This window comes from Chelonia mydas, chromosome 1 (genome assembly GCF_015237465.2).
Source record: "Chelonia mydas isolate rCheMyd1 chromosome 1, rCheMyd1.pri.v2, whole genome shotgun sequence".
Lineage (NCBI taxonomy): Eukaryota > Metazoa > Chordata > Testudines > Cheloniidae > Chelonia > Chelonia mydas.
The window spans coordinates 340726189-340743982 of NC_057849.1; the positions used below are offsets into that span (position 1 = coordinate 340726189).

The following is a 17794-nucleotide window of genomic DNA, read 5'->3' on the forward strand; positions in this document are numbered from 1 at the left end:
GGCGGCCATATATGTTTTGATGTGTAGGAAAGTAGCTTTCAGCGGCTGACAATGAAACCGAGTGGCAGTTCAAGGGTTAAGTGCACTCCGCAAGGTGCATTCACAAGACTCCCATTTGTGGATGACCTGTTCTCATACCCAAGCAGTGGACTTGGCCATAAAGGCTTCATTCTGCCCTCAGCTATCTATAGGAGTTAAAGATGTACAGCACCTTGCAGAACTGAGCCCTACTGGAGTTATTCTGCAAAGGAACCAGAAGCAGAATCGACTGTAAGGAAAGCTCTCCCAGGCTGAAAGTCCCCTATCTGGAGCCTGGGAAAGATGTGTTATCTCCATGCTTGTGAAGTCAGACCAACATTGTGTGCTTATGGAACATTGCCCCAGATTTGCTTTTGCTCGTTTTAATTAAAAAGTTGTTTTATTTTTCAATTAAGAATTTGGCTTCAAAAATATTTCCTTTTCCTTTCTTTGTCTCTTGTTTTTTCCCTCTGTAGTTTTCATTGAGCTCTGATCTCAGCACAGCTTTAAATTAGCTGTAATTAGTGGTTTCACTGCATTAACCAAATATCCTAACTGCAGAGGATTAAAAACCACTCCTCCACTTGATTGCTTTTCCCATTTGTGTTGGGTAATCAGAGAATGGGCTTTCCCCCTCGTGTTTCTTTACTGGCCATCTCACATGACACAGGTGCAGTGGGGGAACTAGGGACAGTTGCTTTCATAAGAATGGCCATACTGGGTCAGACCAAAGGTCCATCTAGCCCAGTATCCTGTCTTCCTTCAGTGGCCAGTGCCAGGTGCCCCAGAGGGAATGAACAGAACAGGTAATCATCAAGTGATCCATTCCCTGTCACCCATTCCCAACTTCTGGCAAAAATAGCCATTGATGGATCTGTGCGTGTGTAGGAACACACTGGAATGCATACCCCATTGGGTCATATGGTCCAATTTATTATGTCCAGAGGTTCTCAGTGCTTCAGAGGAAAGGCTACAAACCAACACACATCCCTCAGTGCACATAGCTAACTGTGCAGAACTATAGCACAGGGCAAATTTGTACCCTGCCCCAGCTGCTGATCATCTTATGCCCTATGAAATATGAAAGTTGAGGAGTGATATTTTCACTCAGTTAATGTGACTGCAATTTATATTCTTATTCACACGATGGAGAGGTTTAAAAATACATAATTTTCTCGGGTTCCTTTAGTTGTCAAGTAACACCTACTGGTGAACAGCTGAAATGTTAGTATCTGGTGAAAGGCACTCATTACTTGCTGTATTCAGAAAACTGCATCAGAAACTCTTACTATGTATTTGCATGCCAGTAACACTTAGAGGGCACCAATCAAAGATCAAGGCACATTGTGATACATGCTATACCGATACATAATAAAAATCCAGTCCCTGCTCCAGAAAGCTCACAATCTAGGTTATGACAAGATGTAACAGGTGGATAAGACAACCATCAAGATGTGGGAAGACAAGATGAGAAAGCAAGCAAGTCATTGCACAGTAAATGTAGTACTCTCAGCTCACCACCTGCGTGCCCACTGTTGGTTCATTTCAAACATGTTTGCTCTCCCTCAGGACTGAGGCTTTGTACACACTACAGCTTCGGTCGGTACAAGTTATGTCGCTCAGGGGTGTAAATAAGCCACCCCCCGAGCGATGTAAGTTACACCGACCTACCCACCGATGTGAACAGAGCTATGTCAGCAGGAGAGCTTCTCCTGCAGACATAGCTCCTCCGCTCGCGGGGCATGGAGTAATTAATCCGACAGGAGAGCTCTCTCCTGTCGGCTTAGAGTGTACACTCGCAGCATGATAGTGGCGCAGCTGTAAACTCTGTAGTGTAGCCATAGCCTCAGTCCTGGGAAGTTTTGTTTCTGAGTTTGCATCAGATGCATCAGAAAAATATCTCACCTGGTGCTGATTTTCCATGTTTAGAAATTCAAAAACACCAGAAGTTCTAAAGCAAAGAATCTGACTCTTGGGGGAGGATATTTCTGATGTTTGTCCTTAAGTAATTTTTCTGAAATGTGAGCACTTGAATATAAGGGCTGGATGAAAGGGACTTAGTCACAGGTTAACAATAACGTGTAGCTCCCTTTCCTCTCTTCTTTGTTGTCTCTCCTGATTACAAGCCCCTGGAGAAAGGGGTTTTTATGCTGCTGTTATTGTTTTACTGTAGGTGTCTGGAGGGCATAAGGCACTTCACTGACAAACAGAACATATGTGGTTCCTGGCGCCCCAAAGAACTTACAGTTTAAGGCCCGCGTCCAACAAAGCACATAAGCAGGTGCTTCACTTTAAACACATGAGTAGTGCCAGTGAATCATTGAAATCAACGGGACTATACTTGAGCTGGGTTGGGGCCTAACTGTACCCATGACACAGAAAGCAAAGGCAGTAAAGAGTGGAGAAGATAAGAACTAGACAGATAGAAATAAGGCAAGGAGAGTAATGTGTCGAAAGAGGGGGAGATGCTGGAACAAACTGATAAAGAGCAATAAGTCACTGGGACACAGGTAAGATCTAAGAGCTCTGAAGGGACTTGAGAATAAAGTGGGTGAGCTGAGTTAGGCTGGAGCAAATCCATCAAGCATTTTAAAAACCAAACAGATTCATTCTGAATTGATTCTGAGTGAAGTGGGGAGGCCAGCGGTGTTTTCTGGGGCACTTGCTAACATATCTGCATATGACTGAGATAGTAGGCAGTATAATAATGTACATTCTGCAGAGCTGGTGCTTAAGGATGCCTTGAGAAGGGAGTTGCATGCAGAGGTACGAAATAGCTAAAAGCATGCTGCGATGCTTCCCGGGAGCAGCAGGGCTGTGAAGCATCTCGCTACCACCTGCCTTGAGCATGAGGAAGCCTTGTTTGTGCCTGGCATGGGTCAGCTTCCCAACTCCAGTGGCCATAAGCCCTCCCCACTAGTCCTGTGGAGGCCCTGCTCTCTCTCTGCAGGTTAGTGAATGGCACACTCCAGCCTCCAAGCATCTCCCTGGAGCATCCAGCGCCTGGTCCACTGGACACTTGCAATATTCACAGATTCACTGCTTCCAAAGAAACAGCACATCCAAGCTCACCAGTCCACCTCAGATCACTGCTCCACTTAACACACAGCACGTCGATATGGTGATAGCAAAATCAGGTATCCATGTATTTAACAAAGCATAAAGATGCAAGTGGTAACAAGTAGAAACCTCAAAGACAAATGGTCACATATAAAAAAAATCATAACATGCATTCTAGAGCTTAGACTTAATTAACAAGATACTCTCATGTAATCTCATGTAATCATGTAAACTGAGAGCGAACGTGTATCCCACCAGGGAATACCTAGGGCGTGGCAAAAACAATCACAACATACAGTGCAGGCATTGTAATGCCTCATATGAATCACTTTCTCATGTTCTGGGACAATGTCCGGCAGTTCAAGGTGCACGTATCCACAGACATAACAAGTTATGCGTAATACTCACACAAGAAGCCCGTAAACTTAAGTGGACAATTTATCAAGAACCACATCTGCACACTGCCAATAAGGAACTACGAAAACCAGACCTTGTTTTTGTCAAAGATGGAACAGCCCTGGTGGTCGATGTCACCGTACGCTTTGAATACAAAGACCAAACTTTCTCTGATGCGGCGGCTGAGAAAGTCCAACACTATGCATCTCTGACAGATGAAGTCAGAAAACTAACTGGAGCCACTAAGGTCAAGTACTTTGGCTTCCCTCTCGGCACGAGAGGAAAATGGTCCAAAATCAACGAGCAAGTCCTCTCAGCCCTTGGTATGTCAGAGTACGCACAAGGAAGAGCTGCTAAACTCTTCAGCCGTAGAGCTCTCCTGTAATTCCTCGGCCTACCAACAACTCTTGTGTTTTCCACGCTGCGAGTTTTGTTTAGGTTGACTGGCTTGGATTCTTTCTGCATTTCGTACCACGGGGTGGGCCCGTCTCTTATGGTGGGAGAGGCCTGATTTGGTGCCAAATTGTTTGGCACAAACCTCACAAGCCCAGTCACCAGCTGATTCCTGTGATGTCAGCCCCTTGCATTTAGGGATGTAACATAGGATGCTGTGTGCTTTAGGATCGATCTTATCACACAAAGAACATTGGAATTCAACATCCTTCCCTCCGTGGTGACGTTTAAGATGTACATGCAGAGCAGTTGGTTTCCCTACATGATCCCCGCAAAGGGGACATGCTGGATTATCGTTGGGTAATCTCACCAGAACCTTTCCCTGCATCCTAGTCTCGCATTCTCCTTCTGTCACCGCGACAGTGGATGTCTTGGGAGAAACACGGATGGTATCGTTTCTATCGTCTGCCAGTGTTTCAGAGCCAATGTGATATATGCCATCATGTGCCAGCAATGCCCCTCTGCCATGTACATTGGCCAAGGCTCTACATAAAAGAATAAATGGACAGAAATCAGATGTCAAGAATTATAACATTCAAAAACCAGTCGGAGAACACTTCAATCTCTTTGGTCACTCGATTACAGACCTAAAAGTGGCAATACTTCAACAAAAAAACTTCAAAAACAGACTCCAACGAGAGACGGCTGAATTGGAATTAATTTGCAAACTAGATACAGTTAACTTAGGCTTGAATAAAGACTGGGAGTGGATGTGTCATTACACAAAGTAAAACTATTTCCCCATGTTTATTTCCCCCCCACCCCCCGCTGTTCCTCAGACGTTCTTAACTGCTGGAAATGGCCCACCTTGATTATCACTACAAAAGGTTCCCCCGCCCCGGTCTCCTGCTGGTAATAGCTCACCTTACCTGATCACTCTCCTTACAGTGTGTGTGGTAACACCCATTGTTTCATGTTCTCTGTGTATATAAATCTCCCCACTGTATTTTCCACTAAATGCATCCGATGAAGTAAGCTGTAGCTCACAAAAGCTTATGCTCAAATAAATTTGTTAGTCTCTAAGGTGCCACAAGTCCTCCTTTTCTTCTCATGTCTCGTAGAGTATTGCTCACCCAAAAGCCTTGTACTTTACAGCCAGGCTGGCAGTGAGCCTTCTTTTGTGAGACAAGCACAATATCAGTTTGCCTCCTAAGTCAAGGGATCAGTGTGTCGCTTTGCACTCCACGTTATACCAGAACAATCCTTATACATAAACAGGACACCCCCTCCCACTGGGTGTTTGTTCCTGTAGATTTCCTCTCTTGTACATTTCACTATATCTCAGCCCTCACCTGGCTCAGTATGCAAACGATGCAGGCATTGTGAGGCATGCAATACACAAGCGGCCAGCCAGGGAGATACATGGCTTAGGTATGTCACCTCCTGGCCACCTGTCTTAATTCCAAGATCTTAAGAACACAATTTTTATTATAGATCCATAACTCCTTAAATGTTATGTGTACATACATTTCTCAGTGATAATGATGACCAATGGGTTATGGGCTCTTGGTAGAGACCTCACGTGCCACCCTTCGGTGAACTGTTATGTATATTTCTTACCCAGGGGATCCCCATAAAACCCTATGCACCTCCTGTGCCCTCTGCCAGTTGGCAACAGGAGCTCCCTGGATCACACATGACCAGTGACACCCAGCGAAATGGAAAGATGACAAATTTCCAACTGAGGAAAAGGCTGTACTTCTCTTACACAGTTCATAATTAACCTGTGGGATCTGACTGCCACCAGATATTAATGAGACTACAAGTTTAGCAGAGTTGAAAAACAAAATGAGACATTATATAAGGAGCAAAAACATCCAAAGTTAAAACAGATAGACCAAGACAAGGGGGTTGGTCCAATAAAAGATATTACCCCACCCACCTTATCTATCTCATATCCTGGGAGTGACCCAGCTACAACATTGCAAACAATAGCTAGAACTTAACACTAGCTGTCCGGACTTTAGGAAGTACTTCCCCTATGGGCAATTTAATCCATAATTGTCCTTCGTGGGGTCTTATACCTTCTTCTGAAGCAGCCAGTACTGGCCACTGATAGAGACAGGATGCTGTATCAGCTAGACTTGTGGATTGATCTGGTCTGGTAATGCCTGAACATACTGCACCATATGTAATCATACAGTATTATAACGTTCACATATAACTATTCGAAAAGCAAGACAATCGTCTTAAAATATCAATCTAGCATCTCACTGCTGCTGCACCTTCTCTCTCTCTAGCCATGCTGAAGTTTTCCTATTGACTCAAAGGTTGTATTTAGATTAGCCATTTCAGTTTTTCCTGGAGGCACTTTTAATCTTTGCGCTATGACCTTTAAAGATATAGGTTTTCGTGGCCTCAGTAATGATTTTTATTGCCTGAATATGGATGTTTGGTTTCCTCCAAGTAAACAGTTGAATTCCATTTTCCTAAGCTGGAAATGGACTAAAGAAAAACGAAGGGGGGCTTCATTGACTTTCCTTACCTGGCACTCAGCATTGTGGCTGGGGGGGAGGGGAATCAATGGGATGAACTTTTCAACAGGCAAAAAAACTGCTTTCACTCTCCCAGAGAAAATAAGGCCAAGGAAGGTGCTGAATGAATATTTATTGATTTGGTTTGGTTTTTTGGGTTTGGTTTTAGACTCGGTGCTGAAGCACTTTTATCGACTGCATTGACAGCTTCATGATATGTCCTCCTAGAAATCAAATTACAAGCAAGTTCCTCATTTCTCTCTTAAGCGACCGTCTTTTCTTGATACCCGTTTTTAACAATATTTTTCAATGTGGGTGAAAAATACCAACTAATTACTTTATGTTCCTGAGTCCTTCATTTGTATCTGGAAGTGTGGGTACTTGTCTGTCTATTTCAGTCCCTTTTTCTATCCTGCTGCACTTTGAATGTTAATTAAAAGGCAAGCATTACTTTCTTTTTAAAACTTTTGTTTTGGAATTGCTATGTTCAATGACTTTCCAGGGGCCATGTAAGAATACACAGCTGGTGTTTATTTACTTGTATGACTGAGGTTACTTTGAGACTAGGGTCTCAGTTTGAGATTGTTGACAGTACCACTGGAGTCCGAGAGATCATTCTACAGTATTTGGCAAAGTCTGTAGTGTGTAGGGGTGTGGAATATCGATTGATCACACAGACCAGGTTTTGAGAGCATGCACTCTAAAATGAGTGCACACAGGTCCTGATTTGCACCTGCAAAGTAGTATTGACATATGCAAACCATTTGATAATAGAGTCCCAAATGGTCGAGGTTTTCATAGCAGAAACATCAGGCTATTGTCTGATCAGGCAGAAAGTCTTCTCTTTAACGGGAGCTCACTGACTCTCTCTGAAAACCCTGCAGTGGTGGTGTTGCTTGTTTTACTGCACTGGATTCAGTGCCAGTCTGCAGCTTCCACTGTCAGTCCTTCGCCTCAGTTAGGCCTGGGGCTTTGATGCTGTTATGGAATTGAAGGGTCACCTCTTTGCCAACCTACTCATTTTTGTACCCCTTCTCTACAACAGGTTCTCTCACTGTCTGCCACAAACCCTCTCCATATTCCTTACTTGTTCCCCCAAACCTGGGAATCACTCCCCTGAAACAAAGGCAGAAAGGCTGTTGGCTGACATTCCCCACCAGCAACGCTTTCCCCAGCACATTTACTGAGAGTCTCCAGCCCATGCTTGTAGAATGTGAAAACACTCATGCAGTACTGAGCTGGGAATTGTTCTTCCCCAGGACTAGCTCCTGAACCATGGCTGCTTAGAAAGCTGTCGGAATAAAAGTGCTTCACGTTCCAAAGCACTAACGGTATCGTCAGCTTCTGTCAGCAGACTCAGGTTGACGTCTCCAGTGTTGGTGGGTGAGGCATGCCTCTTGGGGCACCACGCAGCGCACCCCCCAAAGGAACGGAACAGTTGGGGTGTCCCTGATGTTGTGTGTCAGGCTGTAGTTAAGCAGTGCATGTCTCATCTAGACCTCCAGGACCAATAACATAGATGTAATAACTCTTCATGGAGGCCAGTAGGCTAGATTCAGAGGGTTAGCTTGCAGATTCCTATAAAATAGGAAATCTCAGTGACCCTGTGAACCAGTGAACTTTCTGCTCTCAGCCATAAAGATGGTTTTAAGGTTCTTTTCTTTAACTCTTCCATCAGAGAGTCTTGTCTGCCTCCATCCCAGATCCTGCAGAGCTCTCTCTACCACCCTACTGCCAAGCCTCTGAGCTTCCACAGTTCCCTGGTGGCTAAATGGCCAGGTCAGAAGCTATTTTCAAACCTGTGGGAAGCTGGTTGATGCTGTAGCCCGTCTCACATCTCTGAGGCACTGCCAGTCCAGATCCTGGGTGATCACAGGGAGGAACTGTCATAGTTGATGGCAGTGAAATGACATCTGGGAGCATGAGGTACCCAGGAAAGATTTTTGTTTATTTGTTTCTAACCCTGGGTAAGGTCCAGAAAGATGCGGGAGGGGGCCTGGGCCCAGGCCCAGGCCTGCCAGGTCTGGATCTCACCGTTTTTCTTAGCCCAAGACAGAATGGCAGATTTTCAGGCAGACACTCAAGAATAAGCCCCCGTTTTTGTTGTGGCATCAGAAGCAAATCAGATGCACAGCCCAGTTAAATACTGCTCGGATCATGGCAAGATGAGCTGGGAGGAAAATGCAAGCGGGAACCTAACAGCCCTCTTACATATCCTTCCTTGGATCGCCCTCTTCCAGGTGACTGGTGCCAGCACAGTGGTTTTTCCCAGCCAGTGGTGTTCTTCTGTGCTCAGCAGGACACTGAAATGTGTTGGCTCAGTGGGAGGCTTTATCCTCTGAGAAACGAGTCCAGGATGCCACCCACCTGGAATGTGAGTGAGTTTTCCCAGGCCCTGCCATATGCCATCTTGCCAGTACCTGCTAGTCAGTGACACTTTAAAATACACATAATGGTTTTATTATTTTAAGTGAATTTAATGCTGGGGAAATGTGCTGATTGAAACGCTGGAGACCTGAGTGTGTTTATAAAGAGAACGGGTACAACATGCCTCAACCCTGACCCAGCAAGACCACCTGTCTTCCGCAAATCTCTCTTCCATGCGGCTAAAGGATACTGAAATAATCTTGGGGCTTGTGCAACATCATGACATTTACGTCATAATGCAGGACAAATAATTAACATTGACCTAAGGTGTCCTGAATCAGTCTAAGAGTGCTACTCAACCCCTGTGGGTGACCATACAGTACAGGCCCCGGGTGATTGGTCATAGGGCCCAGTCATCCTCTTTGGAGTAATAAAGATGCATCAGGTGAAAGGATGATCCATATATCATTCCAAACCAAGGAAGTATAAACTTGCACCCTTTTGTCCCATCCTTAGGTGCCAGTCACACAGGGTGATCCATTTGAGGAAAAGACAGCTTTCACCTCCCCTCCTCTAGAAGGCCTTTTATTTATGGTTCTTGGAGACCCAGAGCATAACAGGCTCCCATAATAACAACAGGTTCAGATATGAACGATCTCGATGATACAAAGCATAGAGATCATAGCAGCCATGGCAACAGCTGAAGCAGTAGGCAGACAATACAAGCATGGAAGATGAATGGACAGTAGTATTAATCCAGCTCTGTCCAATCCTCCTGCCACAAGGAAGCTGAGCCCATAAAATGGACCCTTATGCTGTGAGCGGAGAGAAAGCAGATGATCACAGGGCTCGTGGAAGGACACAGAAACACCAGGTAGGGAAGAAAGGAGGAATATTCCGAGCTTCCCGTTTCCAAGGGTTTACGAGTAAATTTCACACACGGAGTAGTGTCCATTAGCAAAGCAAAGGTACCATCCATTTTCCGAGTTAAAGGCAATGTAGTATTTCTCCTTTCCTCCCACCATACAGGCAGCTCTTCTGAGGGTTACCTGGGAAGGGCAGTTGCTTCTTGTTGCTTGGCTTCTGCAGCTACTACAAGGGACTGCCACTCTGTTTCCACAGTGACTGGGGACTGTTTCTTTTCCTGCAAATGGGAAGCTGGATGTTCTCAGTTCAAGAAGCAAACAGTGTGGCCAAAAAAGGGCATGTAATACTTATGCCTGAAAACATCCCTCTGGGGACCAGTAGGGCAGGGGAAGAATCAGAGAGCTGGTAGCAAAGGTTAGCACATTATAGAGAAGTGTGAGGGAGAAACTGACAGGAACCCTGTTAGCATGGGACCTACATATTCATGTTGGCTATAGAGAGATTGTCTCTGAGGTTTCGGTAGCCCTGTGGGAGGACAGTGATGTGTTTTTGTAACCTTGGATGTGACAGCAGCACCTCCAGACAGAAGCATACACAGGGCAGTACAGTGTATTTTTTTAAGTTTTCAAGGTGATTGCTATCCAGGGAGAATGTGGGGGAGGGGGAATGTATTTTGTAAAAACCAAGTTCTTCGTTAACAATAGGAACTCCAGAGGGCCAGCAAATAGCAATCAAGCAGAATCTGTAGAATTGACTCTTTGTCTGGATTGATTTTACTCACTCTTTACCTTCTAGCACTCGGAGATGCCTGCTGTCCTGGGGAGGGGTCTGCCTAGGAGTGAAGGGAGGGGAAGTGGCTGGAAAGAGGAGGACCATTTAAGCTCAGCTAGGGAGGCTTGCACGGTGATGGGGGAAGCATAAACGTTACATCCCCTTGAGAAATGTCTGATTAGGAAGAGAGCCTGGAGAAATACAGGGATGGGAAACAAATAAGGAACTCTCCAGATTGCCTGTTACATTTCCTGTAGCACCCAAGTAATGTAACAGAGGCAGCCTTGATGCCAGATGCTGATTTCACACTGAGATAGCGCCATTGACTTAAATGGAGCTGCCCCTGGTTTACATTGGTGTAACTGGGATCAGAAGCAGGCCCCAGGACTCCAGCAAGGGAATGAACTTTCAGGGTCATCCCACTTTGAATGGGTCAAGAGACAGACTCCCCTGGAAGCTTTCTTTTCAAATGTGGGGTCCATATCTGGGCACTCAACTGATCTACGTAGACTCATCAATTATCTGTTTTACCTCCTGAGCCGCGACTCCAAACATAGCATTTAGGAAACTTCTTTATGCGCCAATGATTGAAAATGATGCCCTCCCTGTGCTAACTCTCGCCTGCAAGGAAATTCCACTTACGCACGCAGGTGTCAGCGATCTGCAAACACAGGTGTTAGAGGAGGGACAGGTTTTTGAAAAGAAAAATTGACACAAGACAAAAAGAATCACGGAGGGGAAAAAACCTCAGTGTGTGAAGAACAACTATCTGGACATTTGTCTACAAATTGTTTCAAAAAGTAAATATTAGATTGTCAGCCTGAAGTGTAACTCCATTGCTTTGTTTCAGGCTGCAAATGGAAGCAATTAGAAAAAATGTCCTGCTCCTTTCAGTGTCGGCTGTTTCTTTCTACCACAAACCCCCACAGATAGGAGGGAATGCACTCAAGTGCTTTAGTAGTGGATTGGTTTACCCCGTCCGTCAGATCTCATTAGAAACTGCAATGCTTCATGCCCAGTAATCTGCTAGAATGTGGCAGATATTTGTGCTGTGTAATATGTTTGAGGGTCACCACTCATCACTTTTCTATGCCATTAAAGCACATATTTCGCAGATGTCTCTCCTTTAATTAAATTAAGGCGAGGAGATGAGCTCTTTACGGGCCAATGCGGCAGCATTATGGCGGCAGAAATAGGAAGGCACAAAAGCAGGCGGGAGCAGCCAATGTGGAAAGGTGTGAAGTACTGGTGTTAGCCCCAGCGTGGGGGATAGGTGGAGCGGTGGCTGGTTCTAGACAGGTTAGGCGAGAGGAGCAGACTGCTCCAGAGAACATGTCTGGTGTGGCAGCGGCAGAAGGGCAAGTTCTGGCAGCAGGGGGAGAGAGAGGGAAGCTAAGCCAAGGCCAGAAATTTCAGAGCAGAGAGAATAGCTGCCACTAATGAGAGGGAAGTCATTTTATGTGGCGTACTGTAATCTCAGTTAGAGCAAAGGGCTGAGAGTCACAGGTTCTAGTCCCAGATCTGCTGTGGACTCACGGAGCGATCTTGAGCAGGGTCTTTCTAAGGCACTGTGTCTCTTTTTCATGCTGTAAAACAAGGATAATAGAACTGCAATAAATTAATATGTGGCCACCAAGGGCTTCAGTTTTGTCACTGTGTTGCCCAATGAGGCTATTTGGAGCTTTATGGTAATCTCAGGGATGGAACCCAGGTCCTCTTGCTCCATAACGACAGGACTCTACCATCTGAGTTAAAGGACATTTTCCATTAGCAGTTAGCTGTATAGTGCAAGGGACACACCATAAACAATTCTGATTCCATCTAGCAGAGAGTAGCAGCATGTGCATGTACAGTGAGTTCATTATAGTATTTTCCTACTTGATAGGTGTGATCTGTAGGCTGTAAATCCAAAGTACTATAGTCGATTATATCTTTCCTGTATCCAAAACCAAATCTGAGTTCTTTGGCGAAAGATCAAAGATTTTTATTTAGTATTTCAAATGCTAAGAGTTTTAATTCTCAGAAAAGGTTCAGCCCGCTTTTGGATGGTGAAGTGTGATTCTGATGAATTAGAGTCGCTAAGTATGTGTTTTAATAAAAAGTGGCACATCTTGGTTTTGTTAGCTCACGTGTAAACTAGGAAACAGCTGAGTGGATTTGATGATCCCTGCAATACTGAAAGTGACTGGCTCCTGGGTACAGTACAGCACCAACCTAATGGGAGATGCAGGCCAGGCGACTCCTATGTGTCCAGTATGGATCCTCCGGTGAAGCAGACATTGACAATTCTGACTAAGATGCAGGAAACATGGAGTTAGGAGGTGAATTATTGATTCAACGCAAGTATTAACATATCTGGCAGATGGAGACTGTCTGAGAAAATTTTGCAGAGTGGCATCTGCAACATGCCTGATTGTCATTCCTGAACTTTCACACATCAGATGTAGAATTTCAACACACAAACTCTGATGTGGCAATTAAATTCGTCCCATTATGATCCTGTGCTCTTTAGCCAAGAAAAAAGTGTGAATTCAGATATTTAAAACCTTAAGTCTTGGTTTTTAAGAGCAGTTTTAAAATAATTATATCGAAATTGCTGTGTTTGAACATACATGTATGATGTTGATTTATAAGAATGATATATTCTTTTCAGGAAACAGTCTCCAGCATGTAATTTCTTACTCAGACATTATTGTAGGCTACAAACCTTGCCTAGAATTGAAAAATTTTTATTCCAGATCTGAGATCAAATATATCATGGATATAAAATTCAAATGAGATATCATAGCACATAAAGGCATTACATCTGAAGCTAAAGTAAGTTCCTTGTGAGTGTATTTAAGATATGTATCAGATACAAGGTCAGGCTTGACAAATCCCTGGTTGGGATGATTTAGTTGGGGATTGGTCCTGCTTTGAGCAGGGGGTTCGATTAGATGACCTCCTGAGGTCCCTTCCAACCCTGATATTCTATAATTCTATACAAAATTATGCCCCCCACACACACAAAAAGAGAGAGAAGAGGAAAAGAGGTACAAATAGTGATGAAGCTGTGTGCTATCATGGAAAATAGCTCACTACTTATTGAAGGAAAGGTAGTTGTAAAAGATACCCTTGGTAATGCAATATGGTACCATGTGATTCTTCGGTTGCTTGTTCAAATCCAGCGCAGGTTGGTAAATAACTACATTTTTACGATCTGTTCATTGTTCAGTGGCTTATGTGAATTTGGTTGGCAAGTCAGAATCCACTTCCTAGTGACCAAGTGGCCACATCACAAAAGCCACCAGCAAAATTGGCATTGCATCTCAGCAAAGAGGCAAAGGATCAAGTCCACTATGGAGAGTGACCCCCGAGGTGAATGAAGAGGAAGGTTCAGAAGGGGCAGTTTCAGGTGCTGATAACATGTCCTTTTCTAGAATCAGGAGTACCTTTTTCTTTCTGGAAGCTTGGAATGTGAAGCCACTCTGCATCTTCTGCTGTTGCTTCAGCTGGAAATCTGACTGGGGATTGTGTTATGAAATAAGTAACCTGCTTCTCGAGCTCTCCATCCTGAATATATACCCACGTCTTCTTATGTTCTTCTGAGGCAGCATCATACTATACACAAAACTTACCAGATAGATGCAAACATCCATGGTTTTTCTCATGGTTGGATCCATGAACAACCAGGGCTGGACAGTGTTCTTGTTTTCTTCATCCAAGAACCCTCTAGTGTTTCACTGCTCTCTCCCTTGCTAGTAGCCTTTTAGGTGCCCCCAGTTCCATCCCACCATTCGTCTATCCCCAGAGAGAGGGCCAGAGCACTCAATCCCCTTCTCTGCTGGTGTTAATTGTGCTTCACTGATGGGCCAGTCAATGATACTTAGGATACTTCATTGTAGTCTTGACTTTGATAGTCCTCTGTCCCATGTCCAGCAAGCAAGAACTTGCAGACCATTCCAAAAGCCCCCAGAATCTTCAGGGCTCACACAACGTGATGATGTTGAACCTTGATGTCACCAAAAAGACATTACATCGTCTTATGTGAGGCAATAGCTTTGCCCTTGAAGCAAAGAATCTAAAAAGTGGTGACCCAGTGGAAGTTGCCACATGTCCAGTTGGCAAAAGACCACATTCTGATTTTGGTGTGTCACTGCCCATAAAAGTCCAGTTACCAGCATTGGCAGCCACTAAAGTAGGCAAGCCAAGAGAATTCATGAGTGAAATCAGAGCATAAGCTGGTCCTTTTCAAGAACCAGGAATTTAGGCAATTGGTCAGTTATATTGAGTTTAAAAGGTTTTTGGAAGCATCAGCTCCTGACTGCTGCCAGAGCAGGATGTTGGATTAGAAGGATCCAATATCTGATACAGCCTTTCCCACGTTGCCACGTATTTTGCTTTGATTATAAATGAATGACGTGATCCCATAAGATGTGCCCTTCACACACCAATAATATTAATGTCTATTTCCATTAAACACTTGCAAATGCGCACCACTACGCCTCCCCTTGATTACAGCATCAGGCTTTTCTGTGCAGTTCTGAATCAGTTGATTGTAAATATGGCAGGATTTTAGCCACAGTAATTGTCGTTCCCAAGGGGTAGCTAGAATTGTATTAGTTTTTTTGCTGACTGGAGCAGTTTTTGCAGTACTTTCCTTCGAACTGCTGACTCTCCTCTTCGGGGCTGCATTCATTTCCAAGTCTCCCCTCGTTTACACATGAGGCAGGGGGAAAAATTGCTTCATATTCTTTATAAACTGGCATACGGTTTAGGTAATATTTTACCATATGCAGTAAAAATGCAAATGTGCGTGGTTTATTTGCAAATGCAGGCATTAATAACTGATATTTAAACAAGTCGGATGAGGACTTTTACTGATATATTCAAAAAGATTTTTTCCCAATCATTTGCACACTCAGAATCAATTTGAGTACAACATGTAAATTGAATTGAATTTTTTTTAAATAAAGTTGCACTTATCTGCTTGAACCATTAAATTTACTATTTAATATGTACTTTCCAGCTCACTTGGCTAGAATTTCATTGCTCTTTATCTGTATAAATTTAATTAGCCTTGATATCATCAGTGTATTATAGAACTAATTAAAGATTTAGATAAGTGCTGAGGGTGCTTATTTAATACCCTATAAAGTTCCATTTGGAGAGTGAGAATTTCTGTTCTTCGCTTCATTTTGCTAGTCAATGTGAAGCCACCAGGAGTGTCATAGACATTGTTTATGAGCAATCATTTAACAGGTTTGAATGGTCTTTTTTGATGCCTTAATATGGATTCAGAAGTTTAGTTTTAGGCTTCTTTAAAAAAAACTCTTAGGCAAAATTGCTTGGCCCCCAGGTTAGAGTCCTGGACTCTGGAGTCTGTCCCCAAAGGGAGGCTCAAGTACAGATCTGGGTGATGGGACATCAGTGCTCTATTCTCATCTCTGCCACTGTTTCTTTTTCTTTGGACAAGTCACTTAAACTCTCTGTGTCTTAGTTCCCCCATTTGTAAAAGGAGCTCACACTACCCCCACTTCACCGGAGGGGGTTGTAAACCTTAATTCATAAAAGTTTGGTGAGCTTGGCATAAGTTTATGGAGGGGATGGTATGATGAGATTGCCTACAATGGCATATGGCCCATCCGCGACTGCTATTAGCAAATATCTCCAGCGGTCGGTGATGGGCCACTAGATGGGGAGGGCTCTGAGTTACTATAAAGAATTCTTTCCCAGATGTCTGGCTGGTGGATCTTGCCCACGTGCTCAGGGTGTAACTGTTTGCCATCTTTGGGGCCAGGAAGGAATTTGCCCCCAGGTCAGACTGGCAGAGACCCTCGGGGTTTTTTCCACCCTCCTCTTCAGAGTGGGGCACAGGTCACTTGCTGATGCTGGATTCTCTGTAACTTGAAGTCTTTAACTCAAGATTTCAGGAGGTCGGTAACTCAGCCAAAGGTTAGGGGTCTATTACAGGAGTGAGGTTCTGTGGCCTGTGATTTGCAGAGGTCAGACTAGATGATCATGATGCTCCTTTCTGGCCATAAAGTCTAAAGAGCCTATAACATGTTTTGATTTTCAGAGGAGTGCAAAGTAGCATTATTTTATAAATTCTCTGTTATTTCTTCCTTTCAAGTTATATTTCCTTTAACACACCATTTCACTTCTTGAAAATTTCCATCATTATTCCCCTAAGTGAAATTGTTTATATACTTTATTCTTGTTTTACTTCAGGAAGGCATTGGTGATAGTGTTCTTCATTTCCTGTCCTGAATTGCTACATAGTCTTGCACTGCCCTGTTACAGAGCTGCTGTCTTTCTTTCCTCTGACAAGAGGCTGCATGTCAGTAGCATGTGAAGTGATCAATTGTACGGTTGCAAAGTTCTTTTGAAATGAAGGATCATTATGAGGATCGCTATCATTGTCTGAACAGGCCCAAAAGAATGTAAATCCGGATTAAGTTAAACAAAGAACATTTTAAAAGGATTCTGAGGAATAGTGGGACCATGACTGGACATAGCACGTAGAGAATACAGTGTAGGAAGTGATCCTGCACATCTGGTAGAATGGACTCTGTGATGTACAGTAGTAAGTGTTCCATTTCTAATTGCTTTTATGCTCTCATGAGCTCCCAGTGGGAAAGAAGGACCAGGAACTCACCTTTGTAGGCTCCTACTTGCTTTAAAACAAACATAATTGGAAAGCATGCAAAAATCACAGTTGTCTTTGTAAAGAATGGGAATGTCTGAGAAATACTGGATTCCATGGGCTCCCCTTTGGCCAGTGTATCAAGTTTAAAAGTCTTGCCTTTGCATTCAGGGCCCTGCACAATGCTGCAGCAGCCAACATTTTAGACCTCATCTCTCTCCTGCCCCCACTGCTCCACTAATGACACCCACCTTTAACCTGTTAGATTTCCTCTCCCACCCCTATCTCTTGTGCTCCCTACAGATAATGTCCCCACGATCCCTGTTCGCCAGTCCATCACCCTCTTGTCTCCCCATTCAAATCACTCCCCAAACCACCTTCTTCCATATGGCCAACAAGAAATGATCTAGAAACAAAAGACTGGAAAGGACCTCCTGGTTCATCTAGTCCAGTCCCGTTATCACAGGCAGCCACGTCACATCCTATTCATCAACTTAAAACCAACAGTTGGTTGTTTGCCCCCTACTACTCCTATTGCGAGGCTGTTCCAGCACATTACTCCTTAGATAGATAGAACCCTTCTTCTAATTTCCAGCCTAAATTTATTCATGGCCAATATATATTCATTTGTTCTTGTGCCAATACTGTCCTTTAGTTTCAGGAGTTAAAGGACACATATATACATATGCTCTTACTCGTTCACTCACACGCTCTCTGAATATATAACTTACTGGCACCACCAAGATCTTGCACGTACTTACAC

The 17794-nt window shown here is 43.9% G+C and overlaps 1 protein-coding gene across 2 annotated transcripts in view; it reads left to right on the forward strand.

Annotated features, from left to right (window-relative positions):
* EXOC4 (exocyst complex component 4) overlaps window positions 1–17794 on the forward strand; it is a 578416-nt gene that overhangs the window by 548813 nt on the left and 11809 nt on the right. The window contains exon 18 of one of the 2 annotated variants that reach the window (XM_043520885.1): window positions 2715–3546. The exons of the other annotated variant lie outside the window; for it this stretch is intronic. Within the exon in view, the coding sequence (XP_043376820.1) occupies window positions 2715–2799 (85 nt within the window). The 3' untranslated portion in view covers window positions 2800–3546. Of the gene's footprint in view, window positions 1–2714; window positions 3547–17794 lie in introns of those variants that run through there. 2 annotated transcript variants of the gene reach the window in all.